The sequence below is a fragment of the Vulpes vulpes genome, chromosome 13 (genome assembly GCF_048418805.1).
Source record: "Vulpes vulpes isolate BD-2025 chromosome 13, VulVul3, whole genome shotgun sequence".
Classification (NCBI taxonomy): Eukaryota; Metazoa; Chordata; class Mammalia; order Carnivora; family Canidae; genus Vulpes; species Vulpes vulpes.
In genome coordinates, this window is record NC_132792.1 from 105,238,736 (window position 1) to 105,255,179 (window position 16,444).

Below are 16,444 nucleotides of genomic sequence, written 5' to 3' on the forward strand. Positions count from 1 at the left end.
GTTTTGTTCCTGATCAATTCTCTCCACTTATAACTTTACTTTCTCTCAAGGCTTCGCCACTATTGTTATGGCTCACAAGTTTCAAAGACTCCTTCAAAACCACATCCCATATTCTCATAAACCAGCTTATCCAGAAAAATCAGTATATAAACTCAGTGTCCCTTCTAGCCTTGGCTCCTCACTGTCAAGGTTTCTACTAATGAAGCGGCTTGAGGTGGGCTCACCATTAATTCCACTAAGTGCCCCTGCGTATATGCACAGTCTCCTCTTGGAAAGATATTCCCAGTTTTGGCCCAGTGAAGACAAATTGCTACATTTTATATGTTTGTGAATAATTCTTGGAATGTATTCCATAGTCAGGAGTTCTATATCTGGTATATCCAACATCAGCATCATCCAACTGCAACTGATATCTCCATTTAGACATCCTACAAGCACCCCAGTCTCTGTAAGCCCAAAACTGAACTCTTCATTCACCCACCTATAAACCTGTTCCTCCCTATTTGTACCTTAGCCCAGTGAGGCCTCCCCATTCTCACTGAGTGTCCTAGGCAGAAATTTGAGCATTATCCTTGACCCCCGAGCCCCTTTACCTCTCTCTCTCTCTCTCTCTCTCTCTCACACACACACACACACACACAGATCCAGGAAATCAGCAAGCATGGAAGAGTTCAGACACAAAGTCTGTAGGCTTTATCTTTATTCTGTAAATATTTGTTGGTGCATTTGAAAAATAAATGAGACATTTAATTACCCGAATGACTATATCAAAGGCTTTATAATAAGCTATCAAAACATGAAAGGCAAAATATACATGAATTGTGTGAAACTATTCAGAACGTAATAAAACAAAAGCTAAAAATTAGATAAGATTGGTTGGTTGGATAAATAGATGAATGAATGGAGGGAAAGAAAGAAAGAAATATATATTTAAATATATTAAATATGTTAAATATATTTATGAAATATAACGGTGTGATCGATCAGAATTAATTTCTTTCTTTCTTTCTTTCTTTCTTTCCTTCTTTCTTTCTTTCTTTTCTTTCCTGAGAGAGAGGAGGAGAGTGGGTAGGGGCAGAGAGAAAGGGAGAGAGAAAATCTTAAGCAGGCTCCATGCCCAGCATGGAGCCAGACACAGGGTTCCATCTTACAACTCTGAGGTCATGACCTGAGCCAAAATCAAGAGTGGGATGCTTAACTGACTGAGCCACCCAGGTGCTCCTGTAATCATTCAGAATTTCTTAACTGCATCTTTGTTTTTGTCTTTGTCACTTTCTTCCAATCATGATATGGGTATGAGAGACTTGAGGAGGTGGTACAAGAGCATCAAGTTGCCTTAAGTGAATTAGCTTTAAATTTTTATTATGAAAAGTTTCAAATATATATAGATGTATAGAAAATAATATTCATCTCTACCCTTAATTATTTACCCCTAGCCCCCTCTGTATTTTTATGAAGGAAATCTAATATACTATTTAAATGAGTTGAATCTACATGTTTTAAAGAGTTATATCCCAGTGATCTAATACTAAAGGAAAAAAAATACCATCCATTTTTTTCAGAAATAATGAAGAGGACATTACAAAAAAAAAAGACAAAAATAGGGAAATGCTATTCTCACTTTTTCTGCTATACCCGTTTTTTTATTAAAAAGGAAGAATGGGGGATCCCTTGGTGGCTCAGTGGTTTGGCGCCACCTTCGGCCCAGGGTGTGATCCTGGAGACCCAGGATCAAGTCCCACATTGGGCTCCCTGCATGGAGCCTGCTTCTCCCTCTGCCTGTGTCTCTGCCTCTCTCTCTCTCTCTCTCTCTCTCTCATGAATAAATAAATAAAATCTTTTTTAAAAAGGAAGAATATAGGTTCTTGAGAGTCTAGTGTATGAATTTGTAGGTTTTATGATAAGATGGATTATTTTTTTTAATATCATGGAATGAATATAGTGCTAATCCTAGATATTTCAACATGCTAAGAACTAGGATTGCTCTATTAACTTCTTTATTCCTGTATTCAAATTCTATCATTTTTATGAAGGAATTAGTCTGCTCATTTCCCTTTTTAATAAGCCTACTAGACCCCTAGCTCAGGAAAATACTATAGCATAAGAATGAACCTTAATTTCAGCAAAATACCAACAAAGCTAAATTTCATTGCTCACCACATCCCATTTGATATTCAGGGCTTACATCCTCAGCCAGGAAAAACTTATACAAATAGGAAACCTAAGAGACCCTCTGACCCCTCCTGACTCTTGAACAAAACAGATCAGTTAGATCTGTATGGTGATAGAACAGGGAAATTGGTCATTGCACTCCTGTCCCTAAGCTTCATCTCTGTACACCCTCTTGACTATGCAGGGGGAGATGCACCTTTGCCAGATTGCCCCCAGGGACCTCTATGAGAAGGAAGTGTGGAGGAGTTAAGGTTTCTGTCCTCACAAAATAGAGTCTTGCTGGAACTAAGACATTGAATTATGTGCAGCATCAAAGTCCTTTTATACCCGGGGCTTATCATTATTCTTCAGGAATCTAAACAAATACTCTATGTCCCTAATCTCTTCTTTTAAAGGGTTATTTACAGATATTGGGACTCTCTTGATTGTTGAGCCAAGCTCAGCATCAATAAGAGTACATCCTCATCCAGGGGAAAAGGCAGATTTAGCGTTTAGGTATTTCTGACTCACTCTCTGTCTCTGGTTATTGAACACCCTAGAGAGTTTGTTTTCACATGAGCTTCTTGGATCTACAGAGGACACAAAACTGGGAAGTCCCTTTGAAATGCTAGTGGCAAAATCAAAACTTTTAGAATGGTTACAAGCATGAGCTAAAAATTAAAAGAAACTAACCAGATAAATATGAAGTCCTACCTTTAGCCTCCAGATAAGCATCAGACCAGGAAAGATGTGATCAGATATAGGTACATATGCTTTTATAAAACCCGCTTGTTAATGAAAAAGGTCAAATGAGCCATTTATTTTTTTAAGTTGCATTAGTAAGTGTCCTTATCAAAGTTGGTAATAATTGCTTTCCATATATTCTATACAGGTGAGGCAATAGCTGTGGCACTTGGGTTAATTTTATATATCTCATTTCAAGGAGTTATGAGCCAGCCATAGAACAAGAGGACTAGAATGGATGAAGGTCTCAAAGACATGTCTGTCATAATGAGAAAAATAATAGCAATATGCATGTACTGAAGCCCTATTGTGTGCTTCACTCTGTGGTAGACATTGTACAACAAGAGGACTAGAATGGATGAAGGTCTCAAAGACATGTCTGTCATAATGAGAAAAATAATAGCAATATGCATGTACTGAAGCCCTATTGTGTGCTTCACTCTGTGGTAGACATTGTACTTGAAATGGCTGCAAAAAAAAAAATGGCTGCAAAATTGAACCTCTCCAAACTAAAAGGTCAAAAAGTTATGATCCCAGCTAAACTTTAAACTCCATGATGACAGGGGCTTTTGTACATAATTTTCAGATGGTAATGAAGATCCTAATCATAATCATGATAGCTGCTTACCAACGTGTGAAAAATAAATTATCAAGTGGCAAGGAGAAAAGATTATGTGTCTCCAGAAAGGAAATTAGATCAAATGGATTGAACTTATTGGGACTCAAATTAAAGCTCAAATATAAAAAAAAGAAGTTTCTATCACTTATTGTTGCTCAGAAATGTTATAAGAAACCTTGTAAGGAGTCCCACCTGTTATCAAGTGCTCATTATGTACAGCTTCAGAGGTAACCAGCTGGTAAAGCTGGTATTGTTATTCCCATCCACACGAAGAAATCAGATACCAAGTACAAACTTTTCAAAGTTCACACAACTAGGAAATGCAAGATTAAGGCTTACTGACCTTAAATCTCATTTATTTTCACTAAGTTATATATTCCTGTCATTGGAAATGATCTTATATGGCCATTGTCTGCATGTCCATCTCTCAAGAGCATGTTTAAGAGATTTCCTGTGTGGGGTGAGGGTAAGTCCTACCTATCTCCTTGTTCCCTCAAGCACTCAGCATAAAGCACTCAGCAAACTGAGCCTGTTTGTCAAGTAATAAACTCATAAGAATGAATGTTTAATGATCTGCCTCATAAAACTATAAAGTAATAGGAATATTGATATCCTTTTTAAATGAATCTAAAGAGATCAGTTTGAATCGAGGGAATGCTAAATGCTCTCAGTGCAGGACACTTGCTAATTCATCCCGAGTTTCATTAGGAAAGCACTTAATTGGCCTCCTGATATAATTATTTCTAGGCCAGTTGATTTACTTGCTACCCTAACTATTCTATTTCGAGGCATTTATGTAGCATTCTTACTGGTAAAGTTCAATATATGTCAAAATATAGCTCTGTGCCTTTATATCTGTTATGAACCATAAACATGGACTTAAAGAGAGCCAAATATTTAGAAGCAGAGAAGAACAGACATTTGTTGAAAGACACAGTCTAGAGATCAGCTCATTCAGAAAAGGGTAGGAGGTACTCTGGTGTGGATGTACTAAAAAGCCCATCTGCAGGGCATTGTGAGACCAGCCTGAGCCCAGCAGAGGTTCTGGATAGAGAGTAATAGGAAGTATTACTGGGTAGGTAGCATGAAAAGAACACACAGAGGGGCTTGCATTGGGAGCAGAACATTTAGACTTGGTGAGCAGCAGAAACCATGCTGGATTCTTGAGGAGAAGTGTAGAATGAGGAAAATAGTTCGAGAATATGGGGAACATGTTCCTCTATGTAGAGAAGAACTGGAAGCCACAGTATAAGAAAGAGTAGTGGTTGTTTTTAGAAAGGAGTCTCCTCTGAGGTTGACAGGAAGGTTTGCAGGGTGGACACTAGCAATACTAAAGAATACACAGCATGAACTATGTGCCAGGCAGGGTTCTCTGTGCTTAAGTGTACTCATACATTTGCCTTGTAATTCTGTGAAATAAGTAGTAGTAGTAGTATAGTCATCCCCAACTTCCAAATGAGAAACTGAGGTTTCTAAATGCAGTTGTCCTGGGCACCTGGGTGGCTGAGTCCGTTAACTGTCTGCCTTTGGCTCAGGTCATGATCTTGGGGTCTTACATCTACTCCCTCCACCCCCACATCCGCAGACCACCCTACACACTGTGCCCAGTGGGGAGCCTGCTTCTTCTTCTCCCTCTGCCCCTCCCCCCACTCCTGTTTGCACTCCATCTCTCTCTCTCTCTCAAATTAATAATCTTATAAATTAAAAAAATAAATAAAAGTAGTCGACCTAAAGTCACACAGAAAATATGCCCCACATTCAGCAAGTGCTCACCTCACAGCCATATTCTGATGACCAGTCACAGTGTATTTAAAATGGTTCTGATAATACTGTTATCATCTTACTGTTTAAAGTCACAGCTTGAGCAGATTGTTCTCAGAAGTGGCAGACACCACAGGGCTGAGGTCATGTTCCTCGGCCCACGAACATGGTAGACAACCAACGTGTTGGATACGTGTGCTCTCTTCCCCTAGATCCTGAGGGATACAAGGCAGACTTTTTCAAGTCTTCAAGTTCTATTTGTATTCTAATAAAAATAAAAATCGAATTAAGTGAATGGGTTATAATATCTATAGTTGTTTTCTTTATAAATATTATAAATCCCTTTCCACACACATGGCATACCATATGCGTACGTTTCTCCCCCCACAGGGGCTCAAGATCTGGATCGTATCCGACTCTCCACCTACAGAACAGCATGCAAGCTTAGGTTTGTTCAGAAGAAATGCAACTGTAAGTATGCCAGTTGTTTGGACTAATTACCCTCATGAATCCTATAGTTTACATTTGTTACTTTGTTTATTAAAACTGGTGTTCTTTTAAGTGTTGATAAAACTATGTTTACACAACAATAAAAAGAGTATGGTGATGCACAAATGGTAGAGACTATTCGTAAGTAATTCAGAAGGTTTCATTGCTCTTAGCTGCTGAAGTATTGAAATGGATGAGCTTCTGGCTGTTTATGAAGTCCTGTCCTTGGGATGGTTTAAATCTGGATGGATATTTTTCTTCCATTCTCTAGCTTTGGTATTGTCCATGTAGTCGCCCTCTTTAGCTCCTGTGGAACTGTTTTGTACCTACTTCTTTACTAGTCTACCCTAGTGCCACCCACCAGCTTTACTCTCTGACACACACACACACACACACACACACACACAATTTTAACTTGGATTTTCTTTTATCTTTGTAAATAATGTACATACTATCGATTCTTTATTAAAAGAAATATGCTTTGATGTGCTAGCATAACTGCTCTAGCTTCTTGTCTATAGTTCTATGTGGCTTCAGATTTAGTACCTATGAACAGATGTACAAGACATTTATTACACTTTTTACCAAAGGGAGTTACCGTTGTAGTATTTTTATGTAAAACTTGTCTTCCCCCTTGCCCCAACTTTTTTTCTTTCTTTCATTTTCTTTCTTTCTTTTTCTTTCTTTCTTTCTTTCTTTCTTTCTTTCTTTCTTTCTTTCTTTTCTTTTTCTTTCTTTCTTTCTTTCTCTTTCTTTCTTTCTTTCTTTTTCTTTTCTTTTTTTTTGTAAATAAATAAAGCTTGTTTTTTACTTAAGGAAAAAAAAATGGTTTCCATGAATTTTATAAAACATTAAATATTAAGTCCTCTTTATATTTGTGATTCCTTTACAAGTATAGGAAAATGTTAACAAGCTCCAGGAAAGCACAGAAGTTTCTTTCTGAAGCTATAAAATTAGCCCTTTGTATCAGAGTATTAACTACATTTGCCTATATCAGACCACAGCAAGAAAAGAAACAATAATACTTGAAGAAACAAAGGGACTTGTTTCAACTTTTTCCCAAATTTTAGAATATTAGCAGCTACTAGATCACTAATCACAGCGAGCCATTTGCATCGTCTGCTGAATTGCTTCTCCCTTCATATCTCCACATCCATTTTCTGGAGAAATTGCCTCATAGTTCATGTATATGAACTTATTACTCTTTTCTTTTTGAGCACTGATTCCTGTAAAAATTAATAGCTGTTCTCATTTTCTAATTAGTATTGGATGGATTAGAAAAAATGAAAACTATAATGTTCTCCTGAGTACATACACATAGTTTTTGAATAAGTGGCATAGGGCTTAGACACGGTGAATGTAGAAACCAGCCCTTTCCACACCTCTACTCTCCTGGAATCTCCAGCAAATGTTTCTTGGGTACTGGGCAGGCCAGCCCCAGACTCCCCAAATCATGACTATGAGGATGGGCAGGCTGTGTGTATCTAGTTGTCAAGTTGCTCATCTACAGCTTATTCCTCACTAGAAATGAGGCTCAAGTTTGGGGCAGGTTGAGAGGGGAATAAAAAGTTTCACCAGATATCAAAGACTCCTTATGGGACACTAAACCCATCAAAAAAAAAAAAAAGAAAAAGAAAAAAGATGGGGAGGTAATGCAAAGAGCACTAAAGACATGGGAAGAAATTTGTGGATGTACTTACAGCCCTGGGCATTGAGGCATCTATAAAAGGTCTTTGGAGGGCTGTGGTTAAAGGACAAGGAAGAGGCTCCCAATGAAGGAATGCTTTCCCCCACCATGCCCCTCAATTCCAACTACCTGTATTTAAACAAAGGAAAAAATCTCCTTGTTTCCAACAATGAAAAAGTGATAGGATCCTCCTACTTTCTTTCCTCATCACCACTCAATGGGCCTTGGAATGGAAGGGAGGGGAGAAGGAGCACAGATGTGAGCTCTGACCCCATAGAGCTTTGCCAAGCAGAGCTTCCTCGGGTCCTTCCAGCTGAGATAGGGAATTGCAAAAAAAAAAAAAAAAAGTTACAAACTTATAGGGTTGAACTAAAGAGCAAACAAACAATAAAGAAAAGGAAAGATGGGAAGGAGGGAGAGAGGGAAGAAAAGAAGAGTGAATGATTTGGCAACCACCCCTGCAGCCAACATTACAAAGGCTAGATCCAGCAACCCTAGGGCCACAGGTCATTCTCCTACTCACAGTAATGGCCCTTTCTCATTCTTGGGCATCTCCTTTTCTCTTCCTGTTCTTTTCTGCTCCTCATCCTTATCCTACGTCCAGAATCATGTCATAGTCACACTGACCTCCTTGGAAAGCAGTGGGGAAAACAGTGCTAGTCCATCCCTGGGAGAAAATAGAACTTTCATACTTGTCTAATTGGCCTCAGTGCATCCATTCACTCACCTTTTAATTTAGAAAGCTTATAATGAGCTCCTACTGTGTGTTTGGCACTGTGTTTAAGTGCCTGGGATAGAGCAATGTGAATAAGATAAGATTTCTGCCTTAAAGTTGCCCAAAGTCTAACTGGCTTAGACTAGATAGAATTTTAAACAGACTCATAACACAGTGTGGAAGAGTAATGGTAGGAATATGTGCATGGTGTTGTGGGAGCATAAGGAGGCAGTCCCCTACCTGGGCATGAGGGCCAGTAAGAGGAGTTTCCTAGAGAGGAAGACATCTAGCCTGATTCTTAGAGAATTAGAGGACACTACACCAGAAGAATGTCCTACAAACTTCATCTATTTTAGGATGAGGAAAATCGCTTCTCAGCCTTTTTGGCTAAGTTCATGTGGAAGATGAGGAAAATATTACATTCTCTACAAACTATGTGAAAGTAAGCCTTAAGGAAGAGAAGTGAGCAAGTTTTGAATGCTCTGCTAAAATTAAGTTGCTTTTTAAAATTGTTTCTACCTTGAGCAGAAGCGTTAAATCCAAGTATGGTTATGTGTTTGCTGAGTGTTCCTTCCTGACAACAAATATAACAGTGTGATGTTAAGGAGCTTGCAAAATGCTAACACAGCTGAATCTATTCTATCTTAAAAGTTAGAGCCTTCTTTTTTTTTTCTTTTAAGATAACCAGGACACTTGTGTATGTGACATAATATTAGTCAACATTGAATGTATACCCCTATATTCGAGGAAGGACATTTTTGTCTGCAATACAACCTAATCCACCATAAATTGTGGTACCTTATAATGGAGTTTTACTCCACAATAAAGAAATAAGAAAAAAAATCCACATAGTGTATTTGCAAGCACATTGCTTTCTTGGAAATTCTTACAGAATGTTTACTTTATAGAAATCGATGGGCCTTAATGGAGAACAGGTTATTTTTAGGTCCAGGTCTTATTTACAGGTAAAACTGATTTTGTGTATTAACAAAACTAAGCTTAAAAACTACAGAGTGGGGGGTGGAGTGGGGCATAAAAACTGACACTTGTAAAGTCATCACCTTTGTTATCTAGATATAGCATGGAGTATATAGACTTCTAAAAGATTAGGTTTTTATCTGAATTCAGACATCATGAGTGTTATTTAATTCCCTGTATTTCTGTCCCCACAGCTCTTGCCTACTCACCTTACAGTTTTCCATATAGAGAACTGATTCCTATCACCAACACTCATGTTCATTCCCTCCAATGCAATTTCTGATGGATACTGAGAATATATTCCCAGGGTCTAAAAAGACTACATAAAAGAGGCTAGAAAACTGTGGCCTGTGCACAAAATACAGCCCAGGACCTACTTTTGTATCGACTGTGAAATGAGAGCTTTTATAGATGAGTATTTGTAATGATTTTAAAATAGGAAACAATACTTATAATCCAAGTTAAGCAAAATGTTATCCTTCCCCCAAAAAAGTTCTAGTCTTTTCATTGGTAGACAAGCATCGAAAAAAAAAAAATTCCCTCCATTATTATATTTTTAATTTCACCAGTAAAAACGTTTTGTAAGTTTTTCTCTCTATATATATATTTTTAAAGGTTTTATTTATTTATTCATGAGAGACACAGAAAGAGAGAGAGAGAGAGGCGGAGACACGGGCAGAGAGAAGCAGGCTCCATGCAGGGAGCCCGTTGTAGGACTTGATCCCGGGTCTCCAAGATCACGCCCTGGGCCTAAGGCAGGCGCTAAACGGCTGAGCCACCCGGGCTGCCCCATTTTCTCTCTTATTATATATATGCCAACATATCTACATAATACATAATCTGGTAGTGCCCCACTGTCCACACACAAAAAAAGACATTTACCAACTTCTGTTACAAAAGAAAAATTGTGAGAAACCATCTTTTCTTTTTTTCAAGCAAAAAAAGTCTTTATTCTTTTGATTTTTCTCCATGGGATCTATTTTTCAAGTCAACGTCTTCCGCCCTTACCATTCATTTTTGTACCCTGTCATACCTGCCCACCAGCATCCACCATGCCATGAGCACATTCCTAATGGAACAAAAGAATGGATGCCCTTAAAAATTAGGGGACACAAAGTTGGCAATTTTATTTTCTAGGAGGACATATTCCAAACACTGTGTGCTTTCTAATCAACAGCGTTCTCTAGCTTCTAGGATTCCTGAGAACGTCCCAAAAAATAAATACCCTATATGCCATCTATAAGTGAATGGAAATATCTCAGCCTTTGTTTTAAATAAATAACTATTTTCTGCCAGAACAGTATTTCCTCGGTCCATACTGACATGGTTAATAATCCAGATACCCTGTAATGTCAGCAGATCTTTTTATCAGAAATTACTTTGGAGTCAATGGAATGCAGCCTTAAGTTCACGAGCAATAAAAGGGAGCAAGAGGAATAAATCAGAAATCCCAAATCTCTCCTGTTTAATAAAGGGAATGAAAGTAAGGAGGCACCTTCCTTTTGCTCTTCTGGTCACAGCCTGAATTTTTTTTTCTGTCACTCACATCAACTAAAATTTAGTTAAAATTTGGCTTAAAAAGAAAGGAGGAGGAAAGGTATATATTGTATCTGAGCTCTCAGAGTTTCTCAAATACCCCTCTAATAAAAGAAATGTAAATATTCCTCATCCTGTTGTAATTTAAAGCTAGAACACATACTTTTGCCTTTAATAGCTCGAAACTTCTTTCAGGGTTTCTACAACCAAAATAAAATCCAGACACCTTTTTACCTAATGGCTTCTCTGTCACTGTGAAATTAACCCATGTGAGTGCTAGATATGTAGTGAGTCCAGAATGAATAATCTTTTATGAGTGAATGAATAGGCTCCACTAGATTCATTTTTCACCAGCCAAGCAATTAGTCTTGGCTTCAGGAGTGGCCTTTAGATTTTTTTTCTTTTAAGATTTTATTTATTTATGTTGAGAGAGAGAAAATGAGTGCGAGCAGGGGAAAGCAGCAAGGGACAGAGAGAAGCAGCCTCCCCGCTGAGCAAGGGAGACCCAAACAGGGTTAGATCCCAGGACCCTAAGATCATGACCTGAGCCAAAGGCAGACACTCAACTGACTGAGCCACCCAGGTGCCCCTAGATACGAGTTTTTAGAAATAAATACTAATATCCCGTTCAATTTTGTTTGAGTTGGTGTACCAGCATTTTCCTTCCTCCTTTCTGCCATATTTTCCAGTATATGGCTCTGTGGCTGCCTGTATCAGTTTCCTATCATTACATAACAAATTGTCCCACACTTAGTGACTTAAAACAACTCACATTTACTGTCTTACAGTTTCTGGAGGTCAGAAATCAGAGTGTGACTGGATTCTCAGCCTAGGGTCTCCTAGGGTCTGTGGATCTCATCTGGGGCTCAGAGTTCTCCTCTGCATAAAATGGCTGTTGGCAGAATTCATTTTCTTATGGTTGAAGGGTGGAGGTCTCCATTCCTGGCTGGCAGTCAGCTGGGTACTACTCCCATTTCCTACGAGCCACCTGCATTCCTTGCCACAAGGCCCCGTAGATGTTTGCTATTCCCTCCACACCAGGCAGAGTGAGTCCCTCTGACTTCCTCCTCCTCTGTGATCAACCAGAGAAAACTCTCCACTTTTTAAAGATGTACATGATTAGGTCAGGCTCACCCAGAAAAATCTCCCTGTCTTAAGGTCAACTGATTTGAGACCTTAATTACATCTGCAAAATCCCTTGACAGCAGTACCTGAGTTAGTGTTTGATTAAACATTGGAGAAGGTATGTGAACACTGCAGGCCAGGAATCCTGCGACCATGGCCGGGGAGGGGCGGGGGAGGGGGGTCAGTTGTAAAGAGGAAGAAGGAATCTTAGCACGCTGCCTACCACACTGCCCAGCATCATGGACTTTTCTGCTTTCCAGATAATGACATGTAGAGCCTTGGGTGAAAAAATAAAGTTGAAATTTAAAAACTCAGGCGACAGGATCAGATCTCCAAAAAAGAGATATGTCTGAAGGAGGGAGATAGAACTCTTTCCTGTCAAGGAGTCAGAAGGAAGACCAGGAATGTTCAGTTAGGGAAATAAGTGGCAGATGGCAAAGCCTTGGAGCATAATTATCTGTGCTCCAAGTGATTTTGATATGCATTTTCATTCCCAATGTTGAATCATTCTAGACACTTGTTTAGAATAAAGAGAAAGACATTGCACTAGAATGCAACATTCCTAAAAACTCCCTGTGGGGAAGTTGGTGGTGGCAGCAGAGCATAAACCCATTCGAGATGCCTGTGCAATATGGCAGTGGAAACACTGCTCCTCTCTGGACACTCTGGGCCTATGGCAAAACTGTTTCCCCTTAATCAGAGCACACTTCTGGTAGAACAAAGCTACGCTTTTAAGGTTCTGGTGCTTGTGATATGAGTTTAATTAAAGTGGCTTCTTCCCTTTAATTGCATCCATTCTTAAGATCTTAAACATTCATAGCTTTGTTTTCTTGTTAGTATTTTTATTTTTAGATAATACTGGGAACTCCGTCTTCTCAGTCTGCCACCACTACACAACCTACAAACTAAACCAGTGCCTGTAGTCTTGCTAGGTGTCTGGAGGGAACAGCCATCAGCTTCCTTCCCTTCCTCTGGCTTCTGAATTATACCAGGAAGCTGAGGCAACCGAACACTTTGACACTCACAGTTTAGGAAAGAACCTTATGTTTAAATGCCCCAGCCTGTTGGGAAAGAGTAGGGGATACAGACAAAAGCTTTTCAAGCTTCTCAGTGCCATCCAGCAAGTAACATTCAATGGCCATCCCTTAAGGTCTCATATCAGTGACCTTCCTTCCCGGGAACCTGCTGGATCAGCCCAGAGCCTGTGAGCTGAGCAATGAAGGTACTCCCAGAGGGTGCTGTCTACAGCCTGGCTCCCAGCATCTTAGGGCTCTAGCAAACAGTAAGAAGAAACCGATATAGGAGGACAGGAATGGAAGAATGACCACTCCCTCATAACCACAACTACGGTCCATGAGCACTAAATCAAGGTGACTTTGTTGACATTTTGTTGATGTCACCAGCAGCCACTCATTTATTTTTTCATTCAACAAACATGAACTGAGGTTTGCCACACGTCAAGCATTATTCTAGACCATGGGGGGAAAGTATGATAGTATTCCTTAGTGTACAAATTTAATATTAGAATAACTTCAAGTTTAGAATCTAATGATATGTTCTATTTATTACAATACTTCTGGTTTTGTGAATATCAAATAGTGTATACACTCTAAAACTTTGCCAAATCAGCTTATGTCTAGCCTGAGCAAATGATCGTTTTATTAAGAAAGAATAAGCTATAAGTATGACAGTTAAAGAAACCAAGTATATCTGTAGCTACTGAAATAAATTGTCTAGCTATTTTTAATCATTCATGGTGTTGGGCTAGGACTCCTGCTTTATCTCCTTTTTTATCAGGACTTGTAAAGTTCTGTTTGTTCCAGGTGAGAAGAGCATAACATAAGAGATGTTAAATGGCTTTCCTGAATAAACACCAGATCAAATCATATAACTGAGAACTCAACTTCTAACTCCCAAATATTAACCAAATGCCATGGTAAACAGAGAGCCTGTCCTGTGATGTCTGTCAAACACATGGACCACTGAGCCTGCTAAAAAGCTAGTGATGCATCAGCCCTGAGTAGCTTAGTTTCCAAAAATAATAAACTTCAATGTAAGATCAAGTATGATGCATTTTAATTTCCAAATTCAACGTTGCTGAATACAACAGTGATACTATATTGTGGAGAAGAGTAACATTGGGGAAAAGTTATTTGACGACACAGATTCAGAATCTGATTTGAATGTGGTCCTAATCATCATTTATTTCTTATTTATTATTCTGAAAGTGTTCAACCAGCGATAGACAGGGACTTGGTTAGAATCAGTGCTTGAGCCCATGCTTCCCAGAAAGCAGACTCCACAAAAAAGGCTTTTATGGAATATGCTCTTTTGCTGTTCCCAAGCAGAAGAACAAGAGAGAAAAGCCAACAGATGATGCAGGAGCCTTCTGAAAGGCTCCAGAACTGTCCACCCAGGAGACACAAGGAGGAGTCCTACTTGAACTGCCCTGTCCTGCATTAGTCAAGAGTGGCCTCCAAGCATGAATAACCCCACACTATTTGGTTGCATGAGTATGGGTGCTAGGCAGGTCAGATATTAGTACTGAGGCATCGGAGGTATAGAGCAAGAGCCTGAAGCCAAGTGCTGTCTGGTTGCAGCCACACCAAGCCGGTCAAAGTCTACACCATGATGGTCATTCCTGCAGGGGCTGGAGAAAGAGGTGGAGCCAAGATTTTGAACAGGTAGAAAAGAGGATCCGAAACATTGCATCCTTTATACCTTGGTTTTCTGTGTTGAATATTTCCTCATCGGTGTTCTCTACTTCCTTCTAAAGATTTTTTTTAAAGATACATTTCTCATATTCTTAATGTCATTTAAGATAGCTGAAGATAATCTGTACTGCTGATTAGCCTTCTAGAGATCACTTCACCCCAAACGCTAACCTATCTCCCAATTTTCCATGAAGTAGGAAACTGAGTCATAACTATTTTCTGAATGGGTGAATGAAATGTATTTTCAATTTCTATCCCATTTTTTACTCTTGTTGTGCAAAGGCAATTAATTATGTACATAAATGACAAAGGTGAGTGCAAAAAAAAGTGACACTTCCTCACCAACTGCTGCTTACCTACTCTTCAGTGTCCCAGTGTACTTTGTCTGCTGGTGTTCATCCTGGCCAGACTGGCACGTGATGCAGGGTCACTGAAAGAGACAGCTGTCAAGGAAAGGGAGAAGGCAGCTCCTCATGGTTGCCAGCCCCGTGAACGCTCCTTCTCTTGAAATGTCGCCTCCGGCATCTAGGATTCTGGCCATCTGCTCAAGTCATAGTGTGTAAGGAATAATGAAAGTACTGTGGGAAGCCACGCTAAATGAGTCTCATTGAGCTTTCCTGAAACACTGAGGTGAAGGGAAAGCTTCTAGAGATAATATGTAGTGTCTGGCAAACAGTAGGCCCTCTACCCTCTTCCATTCACCAGGCGCTGGTGAGCACCCACTTTGAACAAGGCATATGCAAATAGCTATGATGAATACAAAGCTGAACAAGACCTAGACATGTCTTCAAGTTAATTATAATTTAGTGCTATGGTTCTTCAGCTTTTCTCCTCATGCGTCTTTGGGAGAAAGTCACAGATCCTTTCCCTCCAAACACACATGACCCTAACCATAAAATGGAGTTCATCATTTCAGAGACTCTCCTCTCTTCTGAAGTTCAGTCAAGGGCTTATCAAAAAAGTGGAGGGAACAACTTGTCCATTAGTCACTATGAGAAATGTGGAGTGTCGTAAATTATCTGATAGATTAAGTTGTCTGGGAGCAACAAATGGAAGAGCATAATTCTACATGAAGGTCAGTGCAAGAAAGCCAACCCCATATTCTGGAATTATAAGAAGCCCAGTGTGGCTGGAGCATAAGATTCTTGGGAAAAGCTGAAGGTGAGTAGGAGATGAGGTTAAAGATTGGGAGATTGGAGGGGCACCTGAGGGGCTCAGTCAGTTAAGCATCTGACTCTTGGTCCTGGTCTCAGCTCAGGTCATGATCTCATGGGTTGTGAGATCAAGGCCCCTCCCCTCTCTTTCAAGCCCCAACTATGGCTATGTGCTTAGCCAGGGGCAGGATGGGGGATAGTCTGCTTGAAGATTGTCTCCTTTTGCCCCTCCCTCCACTTGTGCTCACCCTCCTGCTCTCTCTTTCTCTCTGTCAAATAAAAAAATAAATCTGTAAAAAAAAAGATTGGAAGACTGAAGTCCAAACACTGGTTTTCAAGCTTAGAACTTGGGTTTTACTGAATAGATAATGGAGAATGTCATGGCCAGAGCTGGGATTCATACTGGTTCTTAGGACAGATGGAAGAGGGCATAAACTGGAGAGGAGTAAGAAGGCTTACTGTGAAAATCTAAGTAGAAGGCAGTAGATGACCAAACTAAGGTACTAGAATGTAGAGAATGCTAAAGGCACATTGAAGAAACCTATACCAACTGTCTGGTGAAGGCAAAATGACAACCCAGGGCAGAGACAAGATACTAGATCCTCTTGCTTCTGAAGCTATCAAATATATTCCGAGCAAAGTTAAACACTGACAGTGAGAAATTAGTTATTGTTCAGATCTTTCTTTTCATTTACCTTCCCTTATTATTTTTACAATCATTGGTACAATACTTTGGAAAATAATAGGCTTAATAAATGCTTGTTCAATTGA

General features: G+C 39.5%; 1 protein-coding gene across 50 annotated transcripts in view; it reads left to right on the forward strand.

The window, feature by feature from the left end:
• Positions 1 to 16,444, forward strand: part of DTNA (dystrobrevin alpha) — a 349,092-nt gene that overhangs the window by 231,005 nt on the left and 101,643 nt on the right. For all 50 annotated transcript variants that reach the window (XM_072732183.1, XM_025996948.2, XM_072732152.1 and 47 more), the window contains one exon: positions 5,666 to 5,746. In XM_072732183.1, the coding sequence (XP_072588284.1) occupies positions 5,666 to 5,746 (81 nt within the window). The remainder of the gene's footprint in view (positions 1 to 5,665; positions 5,747 to 16,444) is intronic.